Below are 24,174 nucleotides of genomic sequence, written 5' to 3'. Positions count from 1 at the left end.
TCAGAACGCCGCCAAACCGAGATTTATTACTGTTACGAATAGAACGATCGCATCGAAACACGTTGTAGGCAGTTCCAAATAGTTGAGGCGACGTGATGCAATCGTCGAGTCCAGTTTCAGTTAGTACAATTATGTCGAAGTAACAATCGGTGGATGTCAGAAACAAATCGTCGATTTTCGTTCTTAAGCCTAGCACGTTTTGATAATAAATCGAAATATCACTATGACAAACGGGCAAATGCTGTAAAGGACAATGATTGAATGCAGAAGAGCTAGATACATCCAAATACTCGCCTCTGATGGCAGCTCTTGGGCTCCCACCGTCCACCGAAAAACGTGTTGCATTCAAACAATTGTTATCCGGAGAACCGGTGTCGTTACTGCTGGTTGGTCTCGGGAGAAAAGAAGCGATAACATCACGTTTTTTGAAACGTCGACAAATTCTCTAAACACCAAGCCGGTTGGCCAACACGCTGGATCGAGATCTTGCTGCTTGAGTGCTGGATCAAGATCAATCTTGAAAGAAATGTAGGTCATATTGGCTATGTCCACATCCTTAGGCACAAGTCGAATAACATCAAATGGATCAGACGAATGAAGACAACGGGTGACTATCTTTTTTACATCATCATTGCTTTTCAATGGTTGAAAGCCCGACAGATAGAGCCAAAATCTAGGGTGAGGTGCTGCCTGTGTGACGAAAGCAACTGAGAGATCATCAAAATCCATTGAGTTAGTGCCTCGATCGGCACGTGGTAGTGTTGATGTGTCATTATCCACCCGACGACGCTTCCTGTTAGAATTTGGCCATAATAGTGTCATGGGATCACGAGTCGTAGAGGGTTTCCGAGTTGAAGTATTTGCAATAAAATCAACTTTTTTGCTGAGTACTTCAACAATACCTGACAATTGTTCAATTTGTCTATTAATATTGTCAGTTGTCTCAGTTGGAGACAAACGTTCGTTTTGATCCACCATGTATGCACGAATAGATCGACCGATACGCTCACCTCTACAAGATGTACAAATGAATATTATCTTGCCTTGGGCGAAAACGTCCTTGCATAAGCGCAAATTGAATCCGCAGCAATTTTGGCTAATGTGAAAAGGAGTATCACACATTCCACAACGTATTGGCACAAGATCATTGATTTCGTGTTGACACTCTCCGCATTGTTTTTTCTCCATCTCTGCTTTTTTTTTTTAGAGTTCATAGGGTGATCTCCAGCCGGTTTTTATGTGAAAAGTGAATTTCTCCATATTAAATCCCCTACAAAGTTTAAACCTCGGGCGCGAAAATATAGTTCCTCCGATCGAGATAAAATTTTGCACGATGCGTAGGGAACCAAGAAGGAACACGAAAAGTTTGGTGGAGCGAGAAAATAAACCTTTTCATCTTTTTCCCATACAACCTTGTCCCACCCTAGTATGCATCATTGAAGCGAGATCTGGCTATGCTCACTCGACGACAGAACAAATTCGGGGACCTGAGCGCACGGCATGAGCTGTGGGAAAACAAAAGACAGAATCGAAACGGATTCGTCCTTGCCGAAAATTACGAAGCCGGACAGTACAACATCCTTGCTCCGGATCAACCAACGCGACTTTCTATATCGGGAGTTCATTCCATTTTGGATATATTTATCAGCAACATCGCCATAGACAGCTCTCCGGTTGTCTTCAACGAGCTCTCTTCTGACCACTTTCCAGTAATATCGACGTTGTGATCTTCACCAGAAACAGTGCCTATTCAACCTCGGAGGAACTATTATCGCACCGACGCACCAGTACAACATATGCCGAGTTCCTCTCTTCAAATCGACAGTGTCACCAAGAAACTCATCCGACTTCGAAATATCTACCGGAGGCAACGAACTGGCATCCTAGATAAGAAGACCTCTTATAACAACTTAACTAGGATAATCCAGGAAAGGATAACTGAGCTTCGCAACAGGAACTTCCAGCAAAAGCTTGGTGAAATTCTCCCACATTCAAAGCCCTTCTGGTCCTTAACGAAGGTGCTTACGAAAAAACCGAAGCCAATTCCTCCTCAACCGTTTTTCTTGGGCAAAATAAAACAGTACCTGAACGACATATTGAATAATAATTATCAAATCACTATAGTCTAGGTCCCGAATCATTGCTCCATTCCAGGCAATGAAAGAGCCGATATTTTAGGAAAACGTGGTGCTATTGAGGGTGAAATTTATGAGGGATCGATTGCTTTCAACGAATTTAATAATGCGTCTCGCCAAAGAACACTTGCCAGCTGGCAAACTTCTTGCAATAGAGATGATCTGGGTCGATGGATGCACTCAACTATTCCTAAAATATCGATAAAGGCATGATTCAGGGGATTGGATGTGAGTAGGAATTTCATTCGTGTGATGTCCAGACTCATGTCCAATCACTACACGTTAGATGCACATCTCCTTCGAATTGGACTTTCCGAGACTAATCATTGTGCTTGTGGAGAAGGTTATCGCGTTACTGATCATATCTTTTGGACATGCGTGAAATATCGTGGTGTCAGATTTCAACTAATTAATTCCGTGCGTACTCCAGGTATCCAATGTCACAGTTCGCGGCATTCTTGCTTTCGTGACTTTCGTTACATGAAATTATACAGGAGCGGACTGAGGCATGAGCCTTGCGGGAGACCCATGTAGCTAATTCTGATTGTTTCCAAATCGTCATGTGAAAAATACATGCACTTCTCTGACAAAAGGTTTGCAAATTAGTATTTATAACCGCTGGAAGTCCATGTTGTTGGAAAGAACATCAATGGAAACTGAATCAAATGCTCCTTTAATGTCTAAAAATAAAGAGGTCATTTGTTGTTTTTGAGCTCGTGCGACATGGATGTCAGACGAAAGTAATGCAAGGCAATCATTTGTTCCTTTATTTCTTCGGAAGCCAAACTGAGTATCTGACAACAAACCTTTCATCTCGACCCAAGACGATTTTCTGATGCAGGACAACATTGCAATGGGTCTATATAAGTTGTGATTGGAAGCTAGTTTCCCCGGCTTTTGAATGGCGATAACTTTTACTTGTCTCCAGTCAGGTGGAACAATATTTTGCTCAAGAAACATGTTGAACAATTCCAACAAACGTCTTTTTGCGAGGTCGGGCAGATTCTTCACCAAGTTGAATTTAATTCTGTCCAACCCAGGAGCGTTATTGTTACAAGACATGAGTGCCATGGAAAATTCCATCATTGAAAAGGGGCTATCAATGGTACCATTGTTTGGAGAAGACTCCCTAATAATGCTATGCGTAGGAGCGGAATCTGGACAAACTTTTCTCACAAAATCAAATATCCATCGGTTCGAGTATTCCTCACTCTCATTTCCTACATTACGATTCCTCATTCGTCTGGCCGTACCGCAAAGAGTGCTCATTGAGGTTTCTTTTGACAAACCTTCCACAAAATATCTCCAATAGCTGCGTTTCTTGACCCGAAGTATGCTCTTGTACTTGGTTTCTAAAACCAAATTTTTTTTAAAATTCTGAGGAGTTCCTCCTCCTCGTTTTAAAAACGTCTTGAAAACATTTTGTTTTGCGTGTTTAGCACTCTTTGTCTCACCAAGGGTTTGGAGGCCTTCTGTTAGACGATGAACCAAGAAATCGTTTGGTTTGTGCTTGTTCAGCGGCCTCCAGAATCGAACAAACGAGGAATTCATATTCTTCAAGTGGGGGAAGTTCTTCCATTAAATTTAAGATACTTGACATATTACTTTGGAATTTAATCCAGTCAATATTTTGTGTCAAATTATATGGAATATTAACTGAATTAGCAATGCCTTTGTTACTGCTAATTGAGATTATGATTGGTAAACGATCGCTACCGTGTAAATCAGGGAATATTTTCCAGTTGCAATCTAGTCGAATTGAAGTCGAGCAAAGAGATAAATCTAATGCGCTTGGACGTGCAGGAGGTCTTGGGATCCGTGTCATACTACCCATATTTAATACCGTCATGCTAAAATTGTCGCAAATATTATATATTAACGAAGATCTCCTATCATTGCATACGGAACCTCATATCATTCCGTGCGAATTAAAATCTCCCAGAATCAAACGTGGAGCAGGGAGGGCTTCGACCATTTCATTACGCTGTCGCTGTCAAACTTGTGCTTTTGGAGGAATATATACCGAAGCAATGCAAATATAATCCTATAATCCTTTAATATTTATTTGACAAGCAACAACTTCTGTACTAGAAGTAGAAAGAATGTTTAATCTATAAAAGGAATAACATTTTTTAATTCCTAAAAGCACTCCACCATACGGGGAGTCTCTATCGAGACGTATAATGTTAAAGTCATTAAAATTTAAGGCTATGTTTGATGTAAGCCATGTTTCGCCCAAAGCAAATACATCACATTTCTGACTATGCAACAAAACTTTAAATGAGTCAAGTTCTAGCTTCTAGCTATTGGAGGGAATGCCGTTATGATAGTCTTTAGAGGTTCAGAAATATTGAATGCTGCGAAAATCCATTCTACAATTTCCGAAAACTTCAATAATCCTGATGGTGGCTGTGGATTATTGTCTTTTCTTGTGCTAGTTCCTGGTTTGGTTTGTGAATTTGACAAACCAGGAGGCACAGTTTTTGGTTTTAAATTTAACACGGGGATCTTTTTTTGAAGATGTAATATTAGGTGTCTTTTTTGGTATTTTGTGGTTTGTTAATCTCCTCTTAACAGACCCTTGAGAAGTCACAAACGAGGTATCTTCACTTTTTCCGTCAGAGTCATATTCCTCTGGCTCCGCAAGATTTGAAATACCGTTTTCGGTTTCCAAAGGTGGGACATAAATGATCGTTTTGAGCATTTCTGCATATGTGCGCTTAGACCGTGCTTTTAAAGAAAGCTTTCAGCGCATACTGAAAGATCATCATGAGGACTCTCCCCACAATGAATACATTTTTCAATATCTTTATCGCAAACATTATCCTTATGAGGCCCTTGACATTTTATACATTTCGACTTATTACTACACTGAGCTAAATTTTCTTTTTCACATTATATGATATTTTAATGATTTTGCACTATTAGCATTTCCAATAATAGTTACAAGATGTGTTCAACATCATGTCAAATATATGATATAATCTTATGAAACATAAAACTCTTCTTAACGTTATTTTTACAGGATTTCCATATAACGAATGAAATTTCCAGTCTGAGTCAAATTTATTGGCGCGTCTTATAACCATTACTAGATATCCGCACAACATACATTGGAACAATTTATGAAGCGCATGTTATATTCACTTCGAATTTATTTAGATAGGTTCATATATACCATATGACTAGTTTTATAATATTTATATATATATATATATATATATATATATATATATATATATATATATATATATATATATATATATATATATATATATATATATATATATATATATATATATAACTTTCAATGGAGGTCATACGAATAGCAGATAATTGCCAACTACTACTTTTCTTTGAGGATTCAAGCTTTACTAGTATTCCATTCGGTAAGGGAGCACCTCATGATATTTGCGAAAGAGAAGTGAGATCCCGAGACTGAAAATAAAAAAAATGAATCTTACTAGACAGATAAAGTAATGAAATGTACCGGATATATATTTCATGGTCCGTTAACGCATATCCTTGAACGAAGTTGGATGAGCGTCGTGTCGTGTCAGCGATTTAAAATTACATTGAGATGCGGCACTTCCTGAAAAAAATGGTCTGGAGCAGTTGATGAATATCGAGGACACAACTATTCACGACTTTCATCGGATTTCCATATAAATTATATGGGATATTTTTATAACTTTCATTATGATAACGTACAGTTAGATTTTACGTACACATTAAATAAAGATTATAAGTTTCCATATAATTTCTATGAATTATATTCTGCATATGATTCATATGACAAATCTAATGAGTATAAATAAGATTTTCATTTCAGTGTACAGTAAGTAGCTGTGTGGCCAAAATTTTTGCAGTTCGTGCAATTCATAACATTTGGTATGAAAAGCCCAACAGGAAGGCGAACTCTATCGATGTGGACATGGTTAGGCAAGGCAGATCCAGCGAATGTCACTCGAAACGAATCTGAAGGTCGATAAGTTTTGTTTCCTTCTTCGAAAGATGCTGAGTACAATTGCTTGCACTCGAGTATCCTTACTCTCTCAAGCATAGAGTTTTTAAAACGTCCAACTCCATGCTCAAGCAACTCTTTAACCGAAAGACCCGCTTCGGTGATAACACCGTCTATTTCAACGTCTTTCGAATATATACGCAATATTCGCGAGTAAATAATTCACAAACAACAATCTCGTTAGCCTGCTTTAAGGAATCGACTACATCGCGGATATTGTCTTTATGGACTCTTACTATCTCTTTGGTAGCGGGAAATCGTGATGTCAATTCTTTAGATATATAAAATAAATTTAATGCCTTCATTTTTCGCCGAAAATAGACTATCCATGGGCCCGCAGAAGTTTCATTGTAAAACAAACGTTCTCAATTGGATTGGCTTCGGGCGACTCAGAGGGCCAGTCCAAGGTCACGACACCATGACCCATTCAAGACGTTTTTGAACATGTTTTTTACTCAACATCGGTTTTTGCAAAGTATTTCGAAATTTCAGATTACATTCATTACTATTTCGATTGAATAAATTTACACTACAATACGATAACTTCTCTATAGCACATGAATTCTGTGCCTGACCTACAACTATATGATCTTATCTTGGTTTCACTGAACTATGCTTTATGTCTTAATTTCTGCTTTTACACGAACGCTGGTGTCCAAGGTTGATTGCGGTGTTACCCGGTCGCCCAAGGATCAGCACTCTCAACAGTTTAATTAAGAAGCCCCGATAAATTCAAAAATACTTCTTTATATACTCAAAATACTGCTGCCTAACCAAAAATTGTATATAATTCAACTTCTTGTATATCTGATATTCATTGCTAACTCTTAAATGCTTAAAGTTCATTTCTGTCTTTTTACGTAAAAGTGTTCTAAATTACCCGATACTGGGCATCCTTGGGTTAACTAACCTTCACATATACTCAATATACATGTTTTCATTACTATGGATATATACGATTGCCGCGCGATCGTTTCGTTTGGGTACATCATGAATTAACTAGCCTGAACATGCTTTCCTCGCTCCGTGATACTGTTTCACGATACAATTGTTTTTAATTGTTTAATAGTACAGATTAGTTATATTAAACATTCAGACACACAAATATTACGAAATAACCAGTATAGTTTTTTATGATAAAATAATGGTGGTTCTGAAAAGAACCTTCTATGAAGGCGTTCGTGAGAAGAGTCACGAGTTGAGTTCAAATTCCGATGGACACCGCTGACTTCCGTCATTTATTTCCACGCTGACCTGTTGTCCGTGAATGCGATACGATTGTATTTCGACAGCCAAATTCGATATGAATGGGTTCTGAGTCGGTGCTATGCATTTTATATAGCAAATCAGCAGAAAGTTCTACTACAAACTACAACTGGTTAAAACATGCGCCGTATAGAGTAAAGTGAAGTAAAATTTCTCATAATTCTTGGGGTATAAATTTATGGTTCTAAATGGCACCTTAGAGAATTTTGATGTAGATTATTTTATTTCGGATTTCAATATTTCAATAAAAGAAACTATCAAAATGCTGCTCGGGATTAATTTCTGTCATCCCAAGGATTGGGCCAAATTGTATAATTTTCTAAGATATTAAACACTGTTGCGAATTTTGAACTGTGAAAATTGCAAAAAGGCTAATCAAATTATCTTAGATTTGCACTACACTGCTAATTTTAATTTTCGATTTACAAAGAAGCAGTCTTAATAGTTCTTTAGGTCATTATTGACGACTGCTCCACCTGACGGCCGAAGTCCAAATGAAAGCATTGCCGACTGCTCCACCTAACGATTGAAGTCCAAATGAAAGTACGACCTGAGAGTTTGAGGCTTTATACCACGCAAAAGGTCTGCTTTCATTGCCAACTGCTCCACCAGACTGAAGTCCAAATAAGAGTTGCGACCTGAGCGTTTGAGTTTTTTAACCACGCAGAAGGTGCACCTAGCTGCTGGTTGATTAAATCATTCTCATTCAACGCACAAGAAGAAATGATCGATTTTCGAACACGATTCCCCTTTTATACGCCTGACTACCTCAAAATCGTCGTCCTTGCGTAAAAAAGCCAAGCAAAAGTAAAGAGTTTTCCGGGTTGTTTTCAAAGTTGGAGAAAACTTTATTTTTGAGTTGTTTGTGGTTATCTCACACTGTTCAAAATATTATCCTGAATTCCTGATCATATTTTTGATGAAATGATGAAAAACCTGTTTTAATCCACCTAGTGGTGTAATGATGCCTTTCTCATGTACATATAATATTGTGGTATTCTATTCAAAAATTTTCTCTTCGATTTTTGAAAGAAACCAAATGATTGTTTATGCATAACATACAAAATAAAACAGTGCTTTGATTGCGTAAGCCATCCTTAAGAGAACGAAATGGGTTCACTATTATATGCACTTCCGGCACCGGAACCCGAGAACCGGTATAATCGAAGTCGGTTCGTACGGCCACCAACTAACATGACACACAAACTCTTCTAGTACGCACCCTATAACTCCGAATTCGGAAGTCGGATCCGGATGAAATTCAGGAATTCCGTATAGGACCGGAAGACCTTTCATTTGAATCTAAGTTTGTGGAAATCGGTCAAACCATCGCTGAGAAAAGTGAGTGAAATCCATTTTGGTATATATGACCACTATTTCCGGTACTTCCGGAACCGGATACCGGGAACCAGGATATCCGGAATCGGTTTGTTTAGTTGCCTACTGATAATGACTATCGATTTGTGTAGTTTTGAGACCAGTTTAGAAAAATTTTCACGTTTTTTGCTTCGCCGGTTTAAGTGACGGTGTACAATTTTGAACACACTTTACCCTATAATTCCGGAACCGGAAGTCGGATCCGGATGAAATTCAGGAATTCTGTATGGGACCGGGAGACCTTTCATTTGAATCTAAGTTTGTGGAAATCGGTCGAACCATAGCTGAGAAAAGTGAGTGAGATCCATTTTGGTATATATGACCACTATTTCCGGTACTTCCGGAACCGGATACTGGGAACCAGGATAGCCGGAATCGGTTTGTTTAGTTGCCTACTGATAATGACTATCGATTTGTGTAGTTTTGAGACCAGTTTAGAAAAATTTTCACGTTTTTTGCTTCGCCGGTTTAAGTGACGGTGTACAATTTTGAACACACTCTACCCTATAATTCCGAAACCGGAAGTCGGATCCGGATGAAATTCAGGAATTCCGTATGGGACCGGGAGACCTTTCATTTGAATCTAAGTTTGTGGAAATCGGTCAAACCATCGCTGAGAAAAGTGAGTGAAATCCATTTTGGTATATATGACCACTATTTCTGGTACTTCCGGAACCGGATACCGGGAATCAGGATAGCCGGAATCGGTTTGTTTAGTTGCCTACTGATAATGACTATCGATTTGTGTAGTTTTGAGACCAGTTTAGAAAAATTTTCACGTTTTTTGCTTCGCCGGTTTAAGTGACGGTGTACAATATTAAACACACTTTACCCTATAATTCCGGAACCGGAAGTCGGATCCGGATGAAATTCAGGAATTCCGTATGGGACCGGGAGACCTTTCATTTGAATCTAAGTTTGTGCAAATCGGTCGAACCATGGCTGAGAAAAGTGAGTGAGATCCATTTTGGTATATATGACCACTATTTCCGGTACTTCCGGAACCGGATACCGGGAACCAGGATAGCCGGAATCGGTTTGTTTAGTTGCCTACTGATAATGACTATCGATTTGTGTAGTTTCGAGACCAGTTTAGAAAAATTTTCACGTTTTTTGCTTCGCCGGTTTAAGTGACGGTGTACAATTTTGAACACACTTTACCCTATAATTCCGGAACCGGAAGTCGGATCCGGATGAAATTCAGGAATTCCGTATAGGACCGGAAGACCTTTCATTTGAATCTAAGTTTGTGGAAATCGGTCAAACCATCACTGAGAAAAGTGAGTGAAATCCATTTTGGTATATATGACCACTATTTCCGGTACTTCCGGAACCGGATACCGGAAACCAGGATAGCCGGAATCGGTTTGTTTAGTTGCCTACTGATAATGACTATCGATTTGTGTAGTTTTGAGACCAGTTTAGAAAAATTTTCACGTTTTTTGCTTCGCTGGTTTAAGTGACGGTATACAATTTTGAACACACTTTACCCTATAATTCCGGAACCGGAAGTCGGATCCGGATGAAATTCAGGAATCCCGTATGGGATCGGGAGACCTTTCATTTGAATCTAAGTTTGTGGAAATCGGTCAAACTATCGCTGAGAAAAGTGAGTGAGATCCATTTTGGAATATATGACCACTATTTCCGGTACTTCCGGAACCGGATACCGGGAACCAGGATAGCCGGAATCGGTTTGTTTAGTTGCCTACTGATAATGACTATCGATTTGTGTAGTTTTGAGACCAGTTTAGAAAAATTTTCACGTTTTTTGCTTCGCCGGTTTAAGTGACGGTGTACAATTTTGAACACACTTTACCCTATAATTCCGGAACCGGAAGTCGGATCCGGATAAAATTCAGGAATTCCGTATGGGACCAGGAGACCTTCCATTTGAATCTAAGTTTGTGGAAATCGGTCGAACCATGGCTGAGAAAAGTGAGTGAGATCCATTTTGGTATATATGACCACTATTTCCGGTACTTCCGGAACCGGATACCGGGAACCAGGATAGCCGGAATCGGTTTGTTTAGTTGCCTACTGATAATGACTATCGATTTGTGTAGTTTTGAGACCAGTTTAGAAAAATTTTCACGTTTTTTGCTTCGCTGGTTTAAGTGACGGTGTACAATTTTGAACACACTTTACCCTATAATTCCGGAACCGGAAGTCGGATCCGGATGAAATTCAGGAATTCCGTATGGGACCATGAGACCTTTCATTTGAATCCTAGTTTGTCAAAATCGGTTCTGCCATCTCTTACGCACTTACGCACACACACACATACATACACACATACACACATACACACACACATACACACACACACACACACACACACACACACACACACACAGAGAGAGAGAGAGAGAGAGAGAGAGAGAGAGAGAGAGAGAGAGAGAGAGAGAGAGAGAGAGAGAGAGAGAGAGAGAGAGAGAGAGAGAGAGAGAGAGAGAGAGAGAGAGAGAGAGAGAGAGAGAGAGAGAGAGAGAGAGAGAGAGAGAGAGAGAGAGAGAGAGAGAGAGAGAGAGAGAGAGAGAGAGAGAGAGAGACATTGCTCAGCTCGATGAACTGAGTCGAATGGTATATGACACTTGGCCCTCCGGGCCAATTTTCACTAGTCGGTTTTTCAAGTGATTGCATAACCTTTCTATATGAGAAAGGCAAAAATTATGTTGCTGCCGTTAATACAAGTCGAGATATTCACGATTAAGATCTGCCCATTCTTCCATATGGCTAATTTTGAAAAGGCACCCCATAGTAAAGTAAGTCGTATTCACGACAAAATCCTTCGTTTCTTTTAGTGCGTTAGACGAAACTAGATGTCGTGGTGAGGTTCTTCAACAAACATCAATAACAATCTGGTATAAAGCGCCAAATGCTCAGGCCCTGCTCTCATTTGGACTTCGGTTGTCGGGAGCAGCAATCGCCAGCTATGATTTCTGTAAATGAATTCTAAGACTGAATTCCAATTGTATTCTGGTCCACCTGAATTCTGAACATAATTTCAGGTTCTAAAATTTAGTTTCAAAATTCTGTTTAAGAATTTAGTTCAGAATTCAGAGTCTGCATGCTGGAACTGCAGTCTGGAACTCGATTTCGGAGCTTGGCTCAGTTTCGGAATTCAAATTCAGAATACAGTTCTAAAACTAAATTTGCGCTTAGTTTCAATTCTGTTTAGTTCTTGAGATAAGGTCCAGTTTATGAATTCTATAAATCGTTTTTGCCTTCCTCTCTAGAAAGGTATTAGAATTACTGCAAAAACCGACTCTCGAACGGAGCCTCGGAGACCCATAGTGTTATATATCATTCGACTCAGTTCGACGAGATCAGAAAATGTCTCTGTGTGTGTATGTGTGTGCACTTTTCGAAAATATTTTAACCGCTCAATTTTCTCAGAGCTGGCTGGACCGATTATAACAAACTTGGGCTCGTTTGAAAGCTACTGTCGGGCCATTGATCAAGTTCGAAGATCAAATGGCTGTGACTTTTGGTTTCGGAGATATGATGATATAAATAACGTAACCGACAAAACGTGTTGTTTTTTTACCGCGCAAGTTTCTCGGAGATGGCTGAACCGATTTTAAAAAGACTAAGCCCGCTTGAAAGCTATTATTAGGCCATTGATCAAGTTCGAAAATCAAATGGCTGTGTCTTTTGGTTCCGGAGATATGATAGTATAAGTGACGTAACTGACAAAACGCTTTTTTTTAACCGCGCAATTTTCTCAGTGATGGCTGAACCGATTTCAACAAGCTTAGACTCGTTTGAAAGCTACTATTATTAATCAAGTTCGAAGATCGAATGATTGCAACTTTGAGTTCCGAAGATATTATGGTATTAACCGACAAAACGCGTAACCGACGTTTGACATAACCGACAAACGACGTTTGACGTAACCGACAAAACGCGTTGATTTTTTTCCGCGCAAGATTCTCGGAGATGGCTGAACCGATTTTAACAAACTTAGGCTCGTTTGAAAGCTACTATCGGACCATTGATCAAGTTCGAAGACCAAATGGATGTGCTGGTAAGGGGTGCTGCCCAGCGGTTAAAGTTTGAAAATTTTCGATCTTTTAAAAGCACCATAGGGGGGATTTTTGATGCCAAAAATCTTAAAATTTCATTAAACGTCGAGATTTAGTGTAATCTCAAAAAAAGTTTTTTTTAAATCGACTTTCTGGGACTTTTTGATTTTTGAAAAAAAATTGAATTTTTTTCGAGATGACACTAAATCTCGACATTTCATGCAATCCTAAGACTTTTAGAATCAAAATTTTTTTTTTCGATTTCGAAAATTTCATGGTGATTTTTCAAGATATATTAAAATTCCACTAAGTGGACTTAGAAGGGTTTTTCTAGATTAGCATCACTCTTCTCATACGAATAGGAAACACAAATGTCAAGCATAAACATTAACACTGAAGAATGCTTTTGTGAACTACTCTAATCAATCTCAATCAATTGGTGTCAAAATTAGTGTCCGAAATTATTTAATGAAAGTATGAAATATATTTTCATGAGACTGTTATGAAAGAAGAGAAAGGCATTATCAAACCACTAGGGGGATTAAGAAGGGTTTTTTTAGAACTATTAATATAGGAACTATACGAAGTTTTTCTGCAAATCTATCATTCCGGTTAATTCAGGTCCAGAGCTCAGTTCCACAGCCACCAAGGTTGAACCCATCAAATTCCAATTTATTTGTTTAGTTTGTTACTTCGTTTGAAGTATTTTTATTTATAAAACCATAAAAGCAATAAACAATGCAATCTGTTCTTGAGCTCTGTGCTCATGTGGTGAACATGTGTGCTTCGCACGGAGTGGAATGTATTTGCAAGGCTAAGGTGCAGTTTCGATTACGATGTGCAAGAAATATAACATCGCAAACGGAACGAATTTTCCGCAAGGTAATGATAGCATTCCTCAGATAAAAAATACAATGCTGTAATACTAATGCTGTAAGAGATAATAAGACACTTGAATTGCAAAACTGAACATGAAAATAGTGAGTTATACTAAACTAAAAATTAAAGTATGCCAAAGGCAAGTTGCAATGTTTTTACTTACAAATGTGGAATTATTCATCACAACTTTCAAATCGATATTGTGTATACCATGTACGTATAGCGAAGATAAACCTCCATCGGGATTAATGAAAACGAATTCGTGTTCTAAAATTAACCAGAAAAACTTTTAATCATTTGCGCAATTTTAAATATCTGTATCATTACTGTTCAACCAGGTTCCATTATTTTCTCTCCATTGATATTGACCAGTCTGGACATCATGTAAAAGTATCCGCTTTCCATGTAGTCGTGACGATTCGATCTCTGAAAAACCAGAATTAGTAAATATGATTAAATAAGGAAATTACATCACTATTGCTTTTCAGAGCGTACATTTTCTTTTCAACACTTTTGTAGTGTTGAGACAGACAGTTTTTTGTTTTGATTCCATGAAAAGAAAGATTACCGATATCAGTTTATCAATCCAAAACATAATATGTAATAAGTTTAACACTTTATTTATGTAATTATAATAAAAATTTGTAATAAATACATGTATTAATTTAAGAAATTATAACGGATAAAAATTAGGATGTTTTAATTCTATGAATGATTTCGCCTATTAACTTTTTGGGTGATTATTTTCGGAAAATATCTAAGAAAAGCGATATAAGATTTAAATTAAAAAAAACTTGGGCAAACAAAATCTTCCTTCCAATTGTTCTAAGCTGTTTTTCTTCGCTCTATCGGTAATTTGTCGGACTAAGGCCAGGATTATCCTATCTCCCTAGTTTTGAATGATTCACGTCTTTACGTTCCATATCTTTCGTACCCCTTAGTCATTGTTAGCTAAGAATTGCTAGAAGAAGGCCTATTCGCATAAATGATCTATTTTGAAGATTTTGGCGTAGTATTGGATGACAAGATATTTCATTTTACTATTAGAATTAGATAGTTCTGTTACATAAGAGCAAACAAACAGACGAATGGAATGGCCATAGCTCAGAATAAACAAGATGAAGGATGTTTTTGTTGGGAAGTAGGAGAAGTTTCTAAATGTTCCTACACTTTAGAGGACGCTGTAATATTATGAATCATATTTAAAGATGCTTGAAAAGTTCCGCTAGTAATGCAGAAGATACCTTGTCATGTGGTACAGAATAGTTACAAATTAAAATTAAAAAATGCACACAATTGTATCTAGATCTAGATTTGTGTTCAAGTTAAACCAGGGCTTCTACTGCCCGGCTACTAAAATTTCCTAGGAGTGATTTACAAGTGCCTTTGAAGGAATTGAAACAAATACGACATCTTGTTAGCAGTTCATTGACGTTTTATCTTGTTTTAGCTCATAGTTTTTCACATTTCAAAGACTATGTTCACCAAATTGTGTACAATACTACATTGATGAAAAAGGTCCCGCATTTTTTTCAGAAAATTAAAAATCAAAATCAATATTTTCCCCTTTAAATTACACGCCATCGACTGCAACATACTTATGCCAGCGCTTGATCCAATCCTCGAAACATTTTTATATTCTGTTTTCTGTATGGCCATCAGAGCCATCTGCGATGTTTCCATAATCTCATCTCCTACCACAAGGCCAGACCGTCCATAAGGAGTATTATTTGTGCGTTATGAGCATTTTGCGTGAAGGAATTCGCCGAAAAAGACCAGATTTGTGGGCAAACTCGTGGATCTTGCACCACGATAACGCACCGTCACATAATACCATTGTTATCCTTGAGCATTTGGCTAAAACCGAAACGAATACCACTCGAGAAGCCGCTACTTGGATCGCGTTCCAGAACCCGAGATGGGATTATGGAAAAATCGCAGATTACTCTGATGGCCATACCGAAAACTGAATATAAAAAATCGATGATTGGATCAAGGGGGGGGGGGGGGGTTGGGCAACATGGATTTTGATGAATGATCTTGTATTTTTTTTTATTTTTCGAAAAAATTCCAGGAACTTTTTGATCAAGATAATATCAAAATATGCATCCATTAATTAAATACTCTATTAGCCAGTTATAGTGAACGTATCTCTATTCATCTCAGTTCCACTTTCTATGCATTATAAACCACTGATGACACATCATTCAACATAAATTTTACACCCGAGTGCTCACGTATGAATTTTACCATTTGTATCTGAGTTTACACCCCCTTGATTGGGTTATCATTTGAGTTTGCACTTGGGTTCAGATTTGGGATTGAATTTGCGTTCATTTATGAATTATTTATGTGCAACTCAGAGATCGATCTTGTATTTAGAATTGGGTTCAAATTATATTGTTGGCTTGATAGAATTAGCAATTCAATAGGAAGTTTTAAGCATTTTCGAAAAGTGTAGGACTCTCGATACTAAAAGAGAGTTCGTAGAACTGCTATCGATTAATTTAGCTGTTTCCGCGTAAGATGGTCGATATAAGTAAAACCTGTTTCACCTAACGTTTGCATTTAGATACATTGAAAATATAGTTGATTTTTCATGGGTTTACCTTCACCCGCATTGCCAAAACTATCCATGCAGCATCAATCATTGTAACCCATGAGTCAGCAGAAATTTTACAGTGAAGCAACTCCGTTCAGAAGTGTGCGCGTTCAAAAAATGACACCCCGCCGCCTGAAAAACTAACACCGTTCCGGCATCTACAATATCTTAGCACTATTAGATAACAATCAGAGCATCGAAAGAAAGCCCGAAAAAGTGTCTACACCGCTGCGTGCGCTTGCCCGGGATGTCAACGCAACATACATCATTCAGTAAAAACCATTCAAGCGAAGAGGTTGTGTTCCGATTATACTGGCTTGCGAGTTATCGACTGCTGCTTTAAGCTGCATATAGGCAAAACTGCTAATCCCAAAGGCAGGATTCGGAGCGTTTCCCGACTGGAAAGCTAGCAACGAAGGCAATCCCGCTCATACGCACAGAGGTGTAGAGACACAGAGGTGCGAGCGCATAGAAGTGACGAGTCACAGATTTGCGAAGACGAAGGGGAGCAAAGGCACAGAGGTGCTAAAGCAACCCAATGCTGATCTACCGGGTATCAGAATTTGTACGCTGCGTAGGATCAAAAGAGACAACATATATCGCGAGGTGCTACACTGCAAGCATCACATTTGATCGCCACCAAGAGCAATAGGATTGTACCTGGGGTCAGGTACAGGCAGCACACCAAGTTCCGTGGTGACCACAACGACGGCAGAGCAACTGAGATAGCAGAGAACGATACCAAAACACTGCCAATTGGAAATCGTTGGGTGAATGGAAGATCATCCGAATCCGATTCGGGATACTAGTAAGATCTTAAATACTCCAAGGGCTAAACATTATACAGAGGGTACCACAGGGCCAAGGATAGTCTATTTCAGACGCAAAGAAAAGACATTAAATTTGATGCGTATAACTATGGATTTGACATCACATTTCTCTGAAGTTGTAGAAATCTCTAAAGTTAATAGAGATAAAATTCGAGTTGTTGTTAACGATTTGAAATAGGCGAACGAAATTGTAACCTGTAAATTATTTGCTGTTGAATAGCGATACCATCGAAGGAGGTGGAAATTGACGGTGTTTTACTTAAAAATGGAGTTGGTCGTCTCAAAAACTTCATGCTTGAGGGAGTTAAGAGACTCGAGGGCAAGCAATTGTACTCAGCATCTATTGTCGTTGGAAATAAATCTTATCGTCCCTCAGATTCGTTTCGAGTGACATTTGCCGGATCTGCGTGACCTAGCCATATCTATATCGATAAAATTCGTCTTCCTGTTCGGCTTCACGTACCGCATGTTATGAATTGCACGAACTGTTAAAAATTCGGGCATACAGCTACTTATTGTAGTAATAAGTCCAAATGTATCAAATGTCAAGGGCCCCATAAGGATAATCTTTGCTATAAAGATATTGAAAAATGTGTTTATTGCGTAAACAATTATTGATATCCCCCCACTCGAAACAGAAAGCGGTTTTTCAAATCTAGAGCCAGAGGAATCTGACTCTGATGAAAATAGTGAAGTCACTCCTCAAGGTTCTTTAAGAGTAAGAAGTCCCCCCCCCCCCCTAAATGACCCAAAAAGACACCTAAAACATACCTTCAAAAAAAAGATCTCCATGTTAAATCTAAAAAGCCATATTTGAAAGCAAAAACTGTGCCTCCTGATTTGTTAAATTCACAAACTAATCCAGGAACTAGCACAAAAAAGACAATAATTCAGTGGGCTCCGTTTCACATTCACCAACATGATTACTGAAGTTTTCAGAAATTGTAGAATGGATTTTCGCAGCATTCAATATTTCTGAACCTCTAAAGACCTTCATAACGGCATTCCTTCCAATAGCTAGAAAGTTCTATAAACTCGGCCTTCCTTGGAAGTTGACCATCAATGTCAACTTCCCTCTCTGAGCAGCCTAGATAGCCGTGTAGTGTCGGTAGCGGTTTCCCAACTGGCTGAGAACAACGCTACGGTCCACCTGTACTGGTGGTATCAGTCCACCAAACAGGTAAGCCGTGTGGCATCCGGCGGAATTATTTTTTACCAAGAATTTCCTGTTCCATGTCGTAAAAGGCCACAAAAATAGGAACTGGAGTGTTAGTGTTTGTGTTTGGGTAGTGGACGTGAAACCGCTAACACCCTCCGGAAACTCGGTTTATCAGGTGAAAACAGTGCGTTGTGATATCATAGCAATGTTCTTCCTGTGTTCAAGGGTGGTTTTTGCCCTATATTAGTGCAATTCTTTCATCAAAGTGGCTTCTATTAGCAGTATTTTTGGTGATAAGAATACCGAAAAACGGCCATCTAATGGCCGCCTTCTCTATGTTTTAGTTGATAGTGTGATTAAAAATATTCACTGCAAGTGCACTTTGCACTACCAGCTAGTGTCTGTGTGCGAAATGTATTATCGGTCACTCACCGGCAGCATCTATCGCACACTGCCAGTATACAGGTTTGATATAAATCTCCAACACGATGGTAAGCGACCTTATCCGTGTATTGCATGTTAACACATGGCAATTTTTTTTTGTTTTTCTTATTTCCTTCATTACACACTGGATAAGTCCGTTCGACTATTGTGGTGTGATTACAGTATCAGTTGATATGCATACAGCATCTGTGTGGCTTATCTCGTCACCAGGATTTGCTGTTTTTATATACAATTATAACTTCTGCGTTGATGGTACATCACAGAGCAAAAGTTTTGGGACATATGTGCGCAAGTTCGGTATCATTTGTCTGCTGGTAGTTCTTGTGTAGTACCATTCTTCCTCACACAATACTATCAATACTAGTATCATCTAGCGTTAACTGCTAGCATACAGGTTTGGAATAAAGCCTTAGCCTATTGATGAGAAATCTTCCCAATTTCTCTCATTACACGATTTTACTAGCAAAACTAGTTGCTTCCAAATGGATTCGTCTGTTACATAGTGTACCAATACACTGATTCTACATTAGGATAGTTTTTCACTACAACCGTAAAGAACATTAGTAGTGAAATTTAATACTATTAAAGATTATATCAGCGACTTATCCCAAATCGCTGTATATCTCTCTTTTACTTTGAACCGCCATAGCGAGTAGTTGGTAATCCAAGCTATTTTTTCTGAAAAATTACCATTCCGTACCATCTGAAGATTTCTTTTTAATTCAAGTTGGAAACGAAATCAGTCCTGGCCTTTGGAAATTCCGGCGCTACATCGCCTGCAAGTCGGAAACCCGAAAACTGCGATTCTGACTCTCGGAGTGATCGGATCACGGCACCTGGCGATGCTATTTCTGGAAATCCTTCAGGAAAACGTATGCCGAAGTCTCCAGCCATTCCGGATGGAAATCCGAATGCGAAGAAGACAAAAGGCAAAAGTTTCGAACGGAATCAAAACAAAAGACTCCGTAAGAAACCATCTGGGCGTACAAAACCTCATTCCGAGGAAAATAAACACAGTTCAACAGAGCGTTTTCAGGTTCGTATGTTAAATGGATTGTTTACAACGGATCTGAAGGACAATCTGATGAGGATTTTAAATAATTTCCTCTTTACTACGCCTCCTACGTCTTTCATTCCGAGCTTCAATGGGTGCGGACTCAGATTCGGGGTTGTCTGGTTTCATCCGGACAATGAGGACAGCTCGACCTGCCTCAGACAGAGGCTCGAAATGATAAACGAACAGGCGGGCGAAAATAGGTTCGTGATAGAACCTTACTGTCTGCATCAGAACAGGATTTCTTTCGTTATTCCATGGGATCCCGAGGAAAAATTGACGGAGAATGATGTTCTGAAGCGGATATATCTGCAAAACCCAGTTGTTCAGACGGTGAAATGGAAGGTTTTGAGAGCGGCTCCGGCAGTTGCAGGAAAACGACTGTTTTTCTGCAGTATTGACGATGGCTTTCTAAATCTTCTTAACAAACAGAAATTAAAACTGAACTACGGTTTTCAGAAGATTTCTGTTCGAACTATTCGGCAGGAATAATCAAGACCATTGAGTCTACACCTGTAAAGGTTAAAACAGATTGTTCAGCATCCTATGGGTGCAGAATTTACTTCTGGTTATATGTTTTTCTTTGTGCAGTCCAACAGAATGTTCAGTACCCCTAGGAGTGCAGAATTATCTTCTGTTTACATGTATTGTGTCGTCATTTTCTCCTAAATTACCCAGCTCCTAAACTACCCTGCTCCTTCCTTTCAGTCTTTCCTCTTCCTTCAGGAAAATGATTATAATACAGATCTTGCGGCAAGGCACAAATCTCCATACAACAAGGGGAACGTGCCATTCGAGCCAATCTGTTCTGATTCCTGATGATTCCAACTGCCTGCTCCCTACAAGTCTCCTGGAAAGGATGGAGTTTTCCCAGTGTAGCTGCAGAAAGGGTATGAACATTTTAAACATGTTTTGAAGAAAATACTCACTTTTAGTCTTGCTACAGGATATATTCCAGGAGTTTGGCAGCAAATAATTGTCAAATTTATTCCCAAAGGCGGCCGCGACACTTATGAGGAAGCGAAGAGTTTCAGGCCTATCAGTCTTAGCTCATTTCTTCTTAAAACAGTGGATATAGTCGATCACTATATCAGGAATGTTAATTTGGGCGTGCATCCGCTACATGGAATGCAACATGCTTACCAGCGTGGAAAGTTCACTACAACCCTGTTACATGATGTTGTGTACAACATTGAAAAAGCTTTCTCACAGAAGCAATCTTGCTTGGGCGTTTTCCTAGATATTGAAGGTGCCTTTGATAACGTGTCTTTCAATTCAATTCTGGAAGCAGTCCGTGGTCATGGCATACCATCAAGTATCACACATTGGAAACACGCAATGCTGAGCAATCGACTTCTTTGTTCATCGCTTCGGCAAGCAGAGATTAAAAAGCTGAGTGTCTGTGGGCGTCCACAAGGGTGTGTACTATCCCCACTTTTATGGAACCTAGTCGCTGATGGTTTGTTAACGAAACTTAATAACCTTGGAATTCCGACTTATGGTTTTGCCGACGATTATCATATATTGCTGACCGATAGGAGCATTAACACTCTCTTTGATTTAATGCAGCAAGCCCTGCGATCTGTTGAGCAATGGTGTTGTCAGGTTGGATTATCTGTTAATCCGGGCAAAACATCAATGGTGCTTTTCACTCATCGTAGGATAATCGCAGGAGCTCGTCTGTTACAGTTCTTCGGTTCAGAGGTTACTGCGGTCGATCAAGTTGAATACGTCGGAGTTATTCTTGATTCAAAACTGAATTGGTCTGCTCACATTGACTTCAGGATTAAAAGAGCTTGCATGGCTATCGGCCAATTCAGACGAGCTTTTGGAAAATCATGGGGACTCAAACCCAGATACATTCATTGGATCTACACAACTATTGTTAGACCAATTTTAGCATATGGATGTCTTGTATGGTGGCAGAAAGGAGAAGTCGCGACAGTTCAGTCAAAGCTAAATCATCTCCAAAGGATGGTCCTAATGGCGATGACAGGAGCATTCACGACAACTCCTACTGCTGCTCTAGAGGCGCTACTGTGCATTAAACCACTACATGTGTTCCCAAAACGAGATGCATGATTTTGTGCATACCGTCTCAAGGTTACAGTGCTTTGGAACAGTAACCCTTTTGATTATGCTACTAGCCACACTCGCTTGTGGTCTCAAATGGTTACGTGAGATGAGTATTTACTCGCTCCTAGTGACCTAACTCTCACATGCAGTTTTCTTTTCAGAACATTCAATGTGAGCTATCCTCTTCGTGAGGAATGGTTGTCTGGTTGTCTGGAACGACAACTTGATGTACATATAGTTTGTTATACGGACGGTTCTCTGTTGAATGGTCGTGCTGGTGCTGGTGTCTACTGTCGTTAAATGAGGCTAGAGCAGTCTCATTCACTTGGTAAATATTGTACTGTGTTCCAAGCTGAAATCTACGCGATTCTGTTTACTTCTTATGGGTATTCGGCCATTCTGGTATTACTGGAAATGAATGGGCTGATGAGTTGGCTAGAGCTGGTGCAATGAACGATTTCGTTGGTCCTGAACTAGCTTTACCACTATCAACTAATTGGATAAAGCACAAGATTCGTTCTTGGGTTGCATCCAAACATGCCAGCTAATGGCGCGGCTTGCAAACTTGCGCTCAGACAAAAGCATTTCTACTAGATTTAAATCTGAAATTGTCAAAGTGTCTACTGCATTTTCCAAGCATCATTGCAGTATTCTGGTCAGAGCTCTGACCGGACATTGCAAACTCAATTATCACATGGCTACTATTCAACGTGCTGATTATTATTCGTGTGATTTGTGTACATGCGATTATGGTACTTCATATCATCTGATATGTAACTGTGCCGCATTGACGCAACTACGTATCCAGGTTTCTCGTTCTCCATACATGGTTGCGTCTGCTTATGCGGAGCTACATTCAGATGATATTCTCTCGTTTCTCACCCAATGTGGTAAGGAGCTATTGTCAGAAGGGTTCATCGTTCTTCCTGGAGTGAATGAATCTTTTCTCTATTCACCTTAAATAGGGTTTAGCAGATTGTTTGGCATTCTTTATGGGGTATCGAATTTACTTCTGCTCGTACATAATGCGAATCGTTCTGCATTCTTCCGGGAGTGCAGAATGATGTCGCTTTTGTAAAATCTCTAAATCCTCTCGAGGGTTGGAGGTTTTATAAACTGTGCATCGTTCACCAGAAAGAACGCACATAGTAACAAACAAACAAAGTAAATAGGCAGACGAAGCAGACTGTTCAGGACCTCGTAGAGGTTCAGAATTTACTTCTGCTTCCACTAAATGTGATCCCCAGCAGATTGTTCAGCATCCCTTAGGGGTGCACAATTTACTTCTGCTTTTTTGTGTTTTTGTGTCATCAATTTTTTCCATCCTCCTAGTCCAACCCTTACCATTTCCTTTCAATCCTTCCCTTTTATATATCGGGAAAATGATGCTAAAAACAAATTGATGGCAAATCTCCAAATATCAAGGGGAACGTGCCATTTGAACCAATTTGATCTGATTCCTGAAGTTCTAGAAACTGTTATCAGCTCAATGGCCAGTTCTCTCAGGTTTTGTATCATTTGATGAATAATTTATCATCCGCCGCCAATGATTCAATCACTGTTGTGTAGTGAAATTGTCGAAGCATCATGCCAAAACTTGATTCATTTAAAGTTTTGTTGCATAGTCAAAAATGTGATGTATTTGCTTTATGCGAAACATGGCTTACATCAAACATAGCCTTAACTTTTAATGCCTTTAACATTATACGTCTCAATAGAGACTCTCCATATATTGGAGTGTTTTTAGGAATTAAGAAATGTTATTTCTATTATAGATTAAACTTTCTTTCTACTTCTAGTACAGAAGTTGTTGCTTGTCAAATAAATATTAAAGGAAAAGACATTTGCATTGCTTCGGTATATATTCCTCCAAAAGCACAAGTTTGACAGCGACAGCGTAATGAAATGGTCGAAGCCCTCCCTGCTCCACGTTTGATTCTGGGAGATTTTAATTCGCACGGAATGATGTGACGTTCCGTATGCAATGATAGCAGATCTTCGTTAATATATAATATTTGCGACAATTTTAGCATGACGGTAATCAATATGGGTAGTATGACACGGATCCCAAGACCTCCTGCACGTCCAAGCGCATTAGATTTATCTCTTTGCTCGACTTCAATTCGACTAGATTGCAACTGGAAAATATTTCCTGATTTACACGGTAGCGATCATTTACCAATCATCATCTCAATTAGCAGTAACAGAGGCATTGCTAATTCAGTTAATGTTCCATATGATTTGACAAAAAATGTTGACTGGATTAAATACCAAAATAGTATCTCAAGTACCTTGAACTC

The 24,174-nt window shown here is 39.1% G+C and overlaps 1 protein-coding gene across 2 annotated transcripts in view; it reads right to left on the bottom strand.

Moving 5' to 3' along the window:
* The window catches only part of LOC131440695 (inactive dipeptidyl peptidase 10), a 176,944-nt gene that overhangs the window by 130,741 nt on the left and 22,029 nt on the right, over positions 1-24,174 (bottom strand). For both annotated transcript variants that reach the window (XM_058612207.1, XM_058612208.1), the window contains 2 exons: positions 14,037-14,135; positions 13,873-13,976 (listed from right to left, as the gene is read on the bottom strand). In XM_058612207.1, coding sequence (XP_058468190.1) covers positions 13,873-13,976; positions 14,037-14,135 — 203 coding nt within the window. The remainder of the gene's footprint in view (positions 1-13,872; positions 13,977-14,036; positions 14,136-24,174) is intronic.

Source organism: Malaya genurostris, chromosome 1, assembly GCF_030247185.1.
Source record: "Malaya genurostris strain Urasoe2022 chromosome 1, Malgen_1.1, whole genome shotgun sequence".
Classification (NCBI taxonomy): domain Eukaryota; kingdom Metazoa; phylum Arthropoda; class Insecta; order Diptera; family Culicidae; genus Malaya; species Malaya genurostris.
Note: the sequence above shows the minus strand (reverse complement) of the source record. Positions and strands in the feature narration are given on the sequence as shown.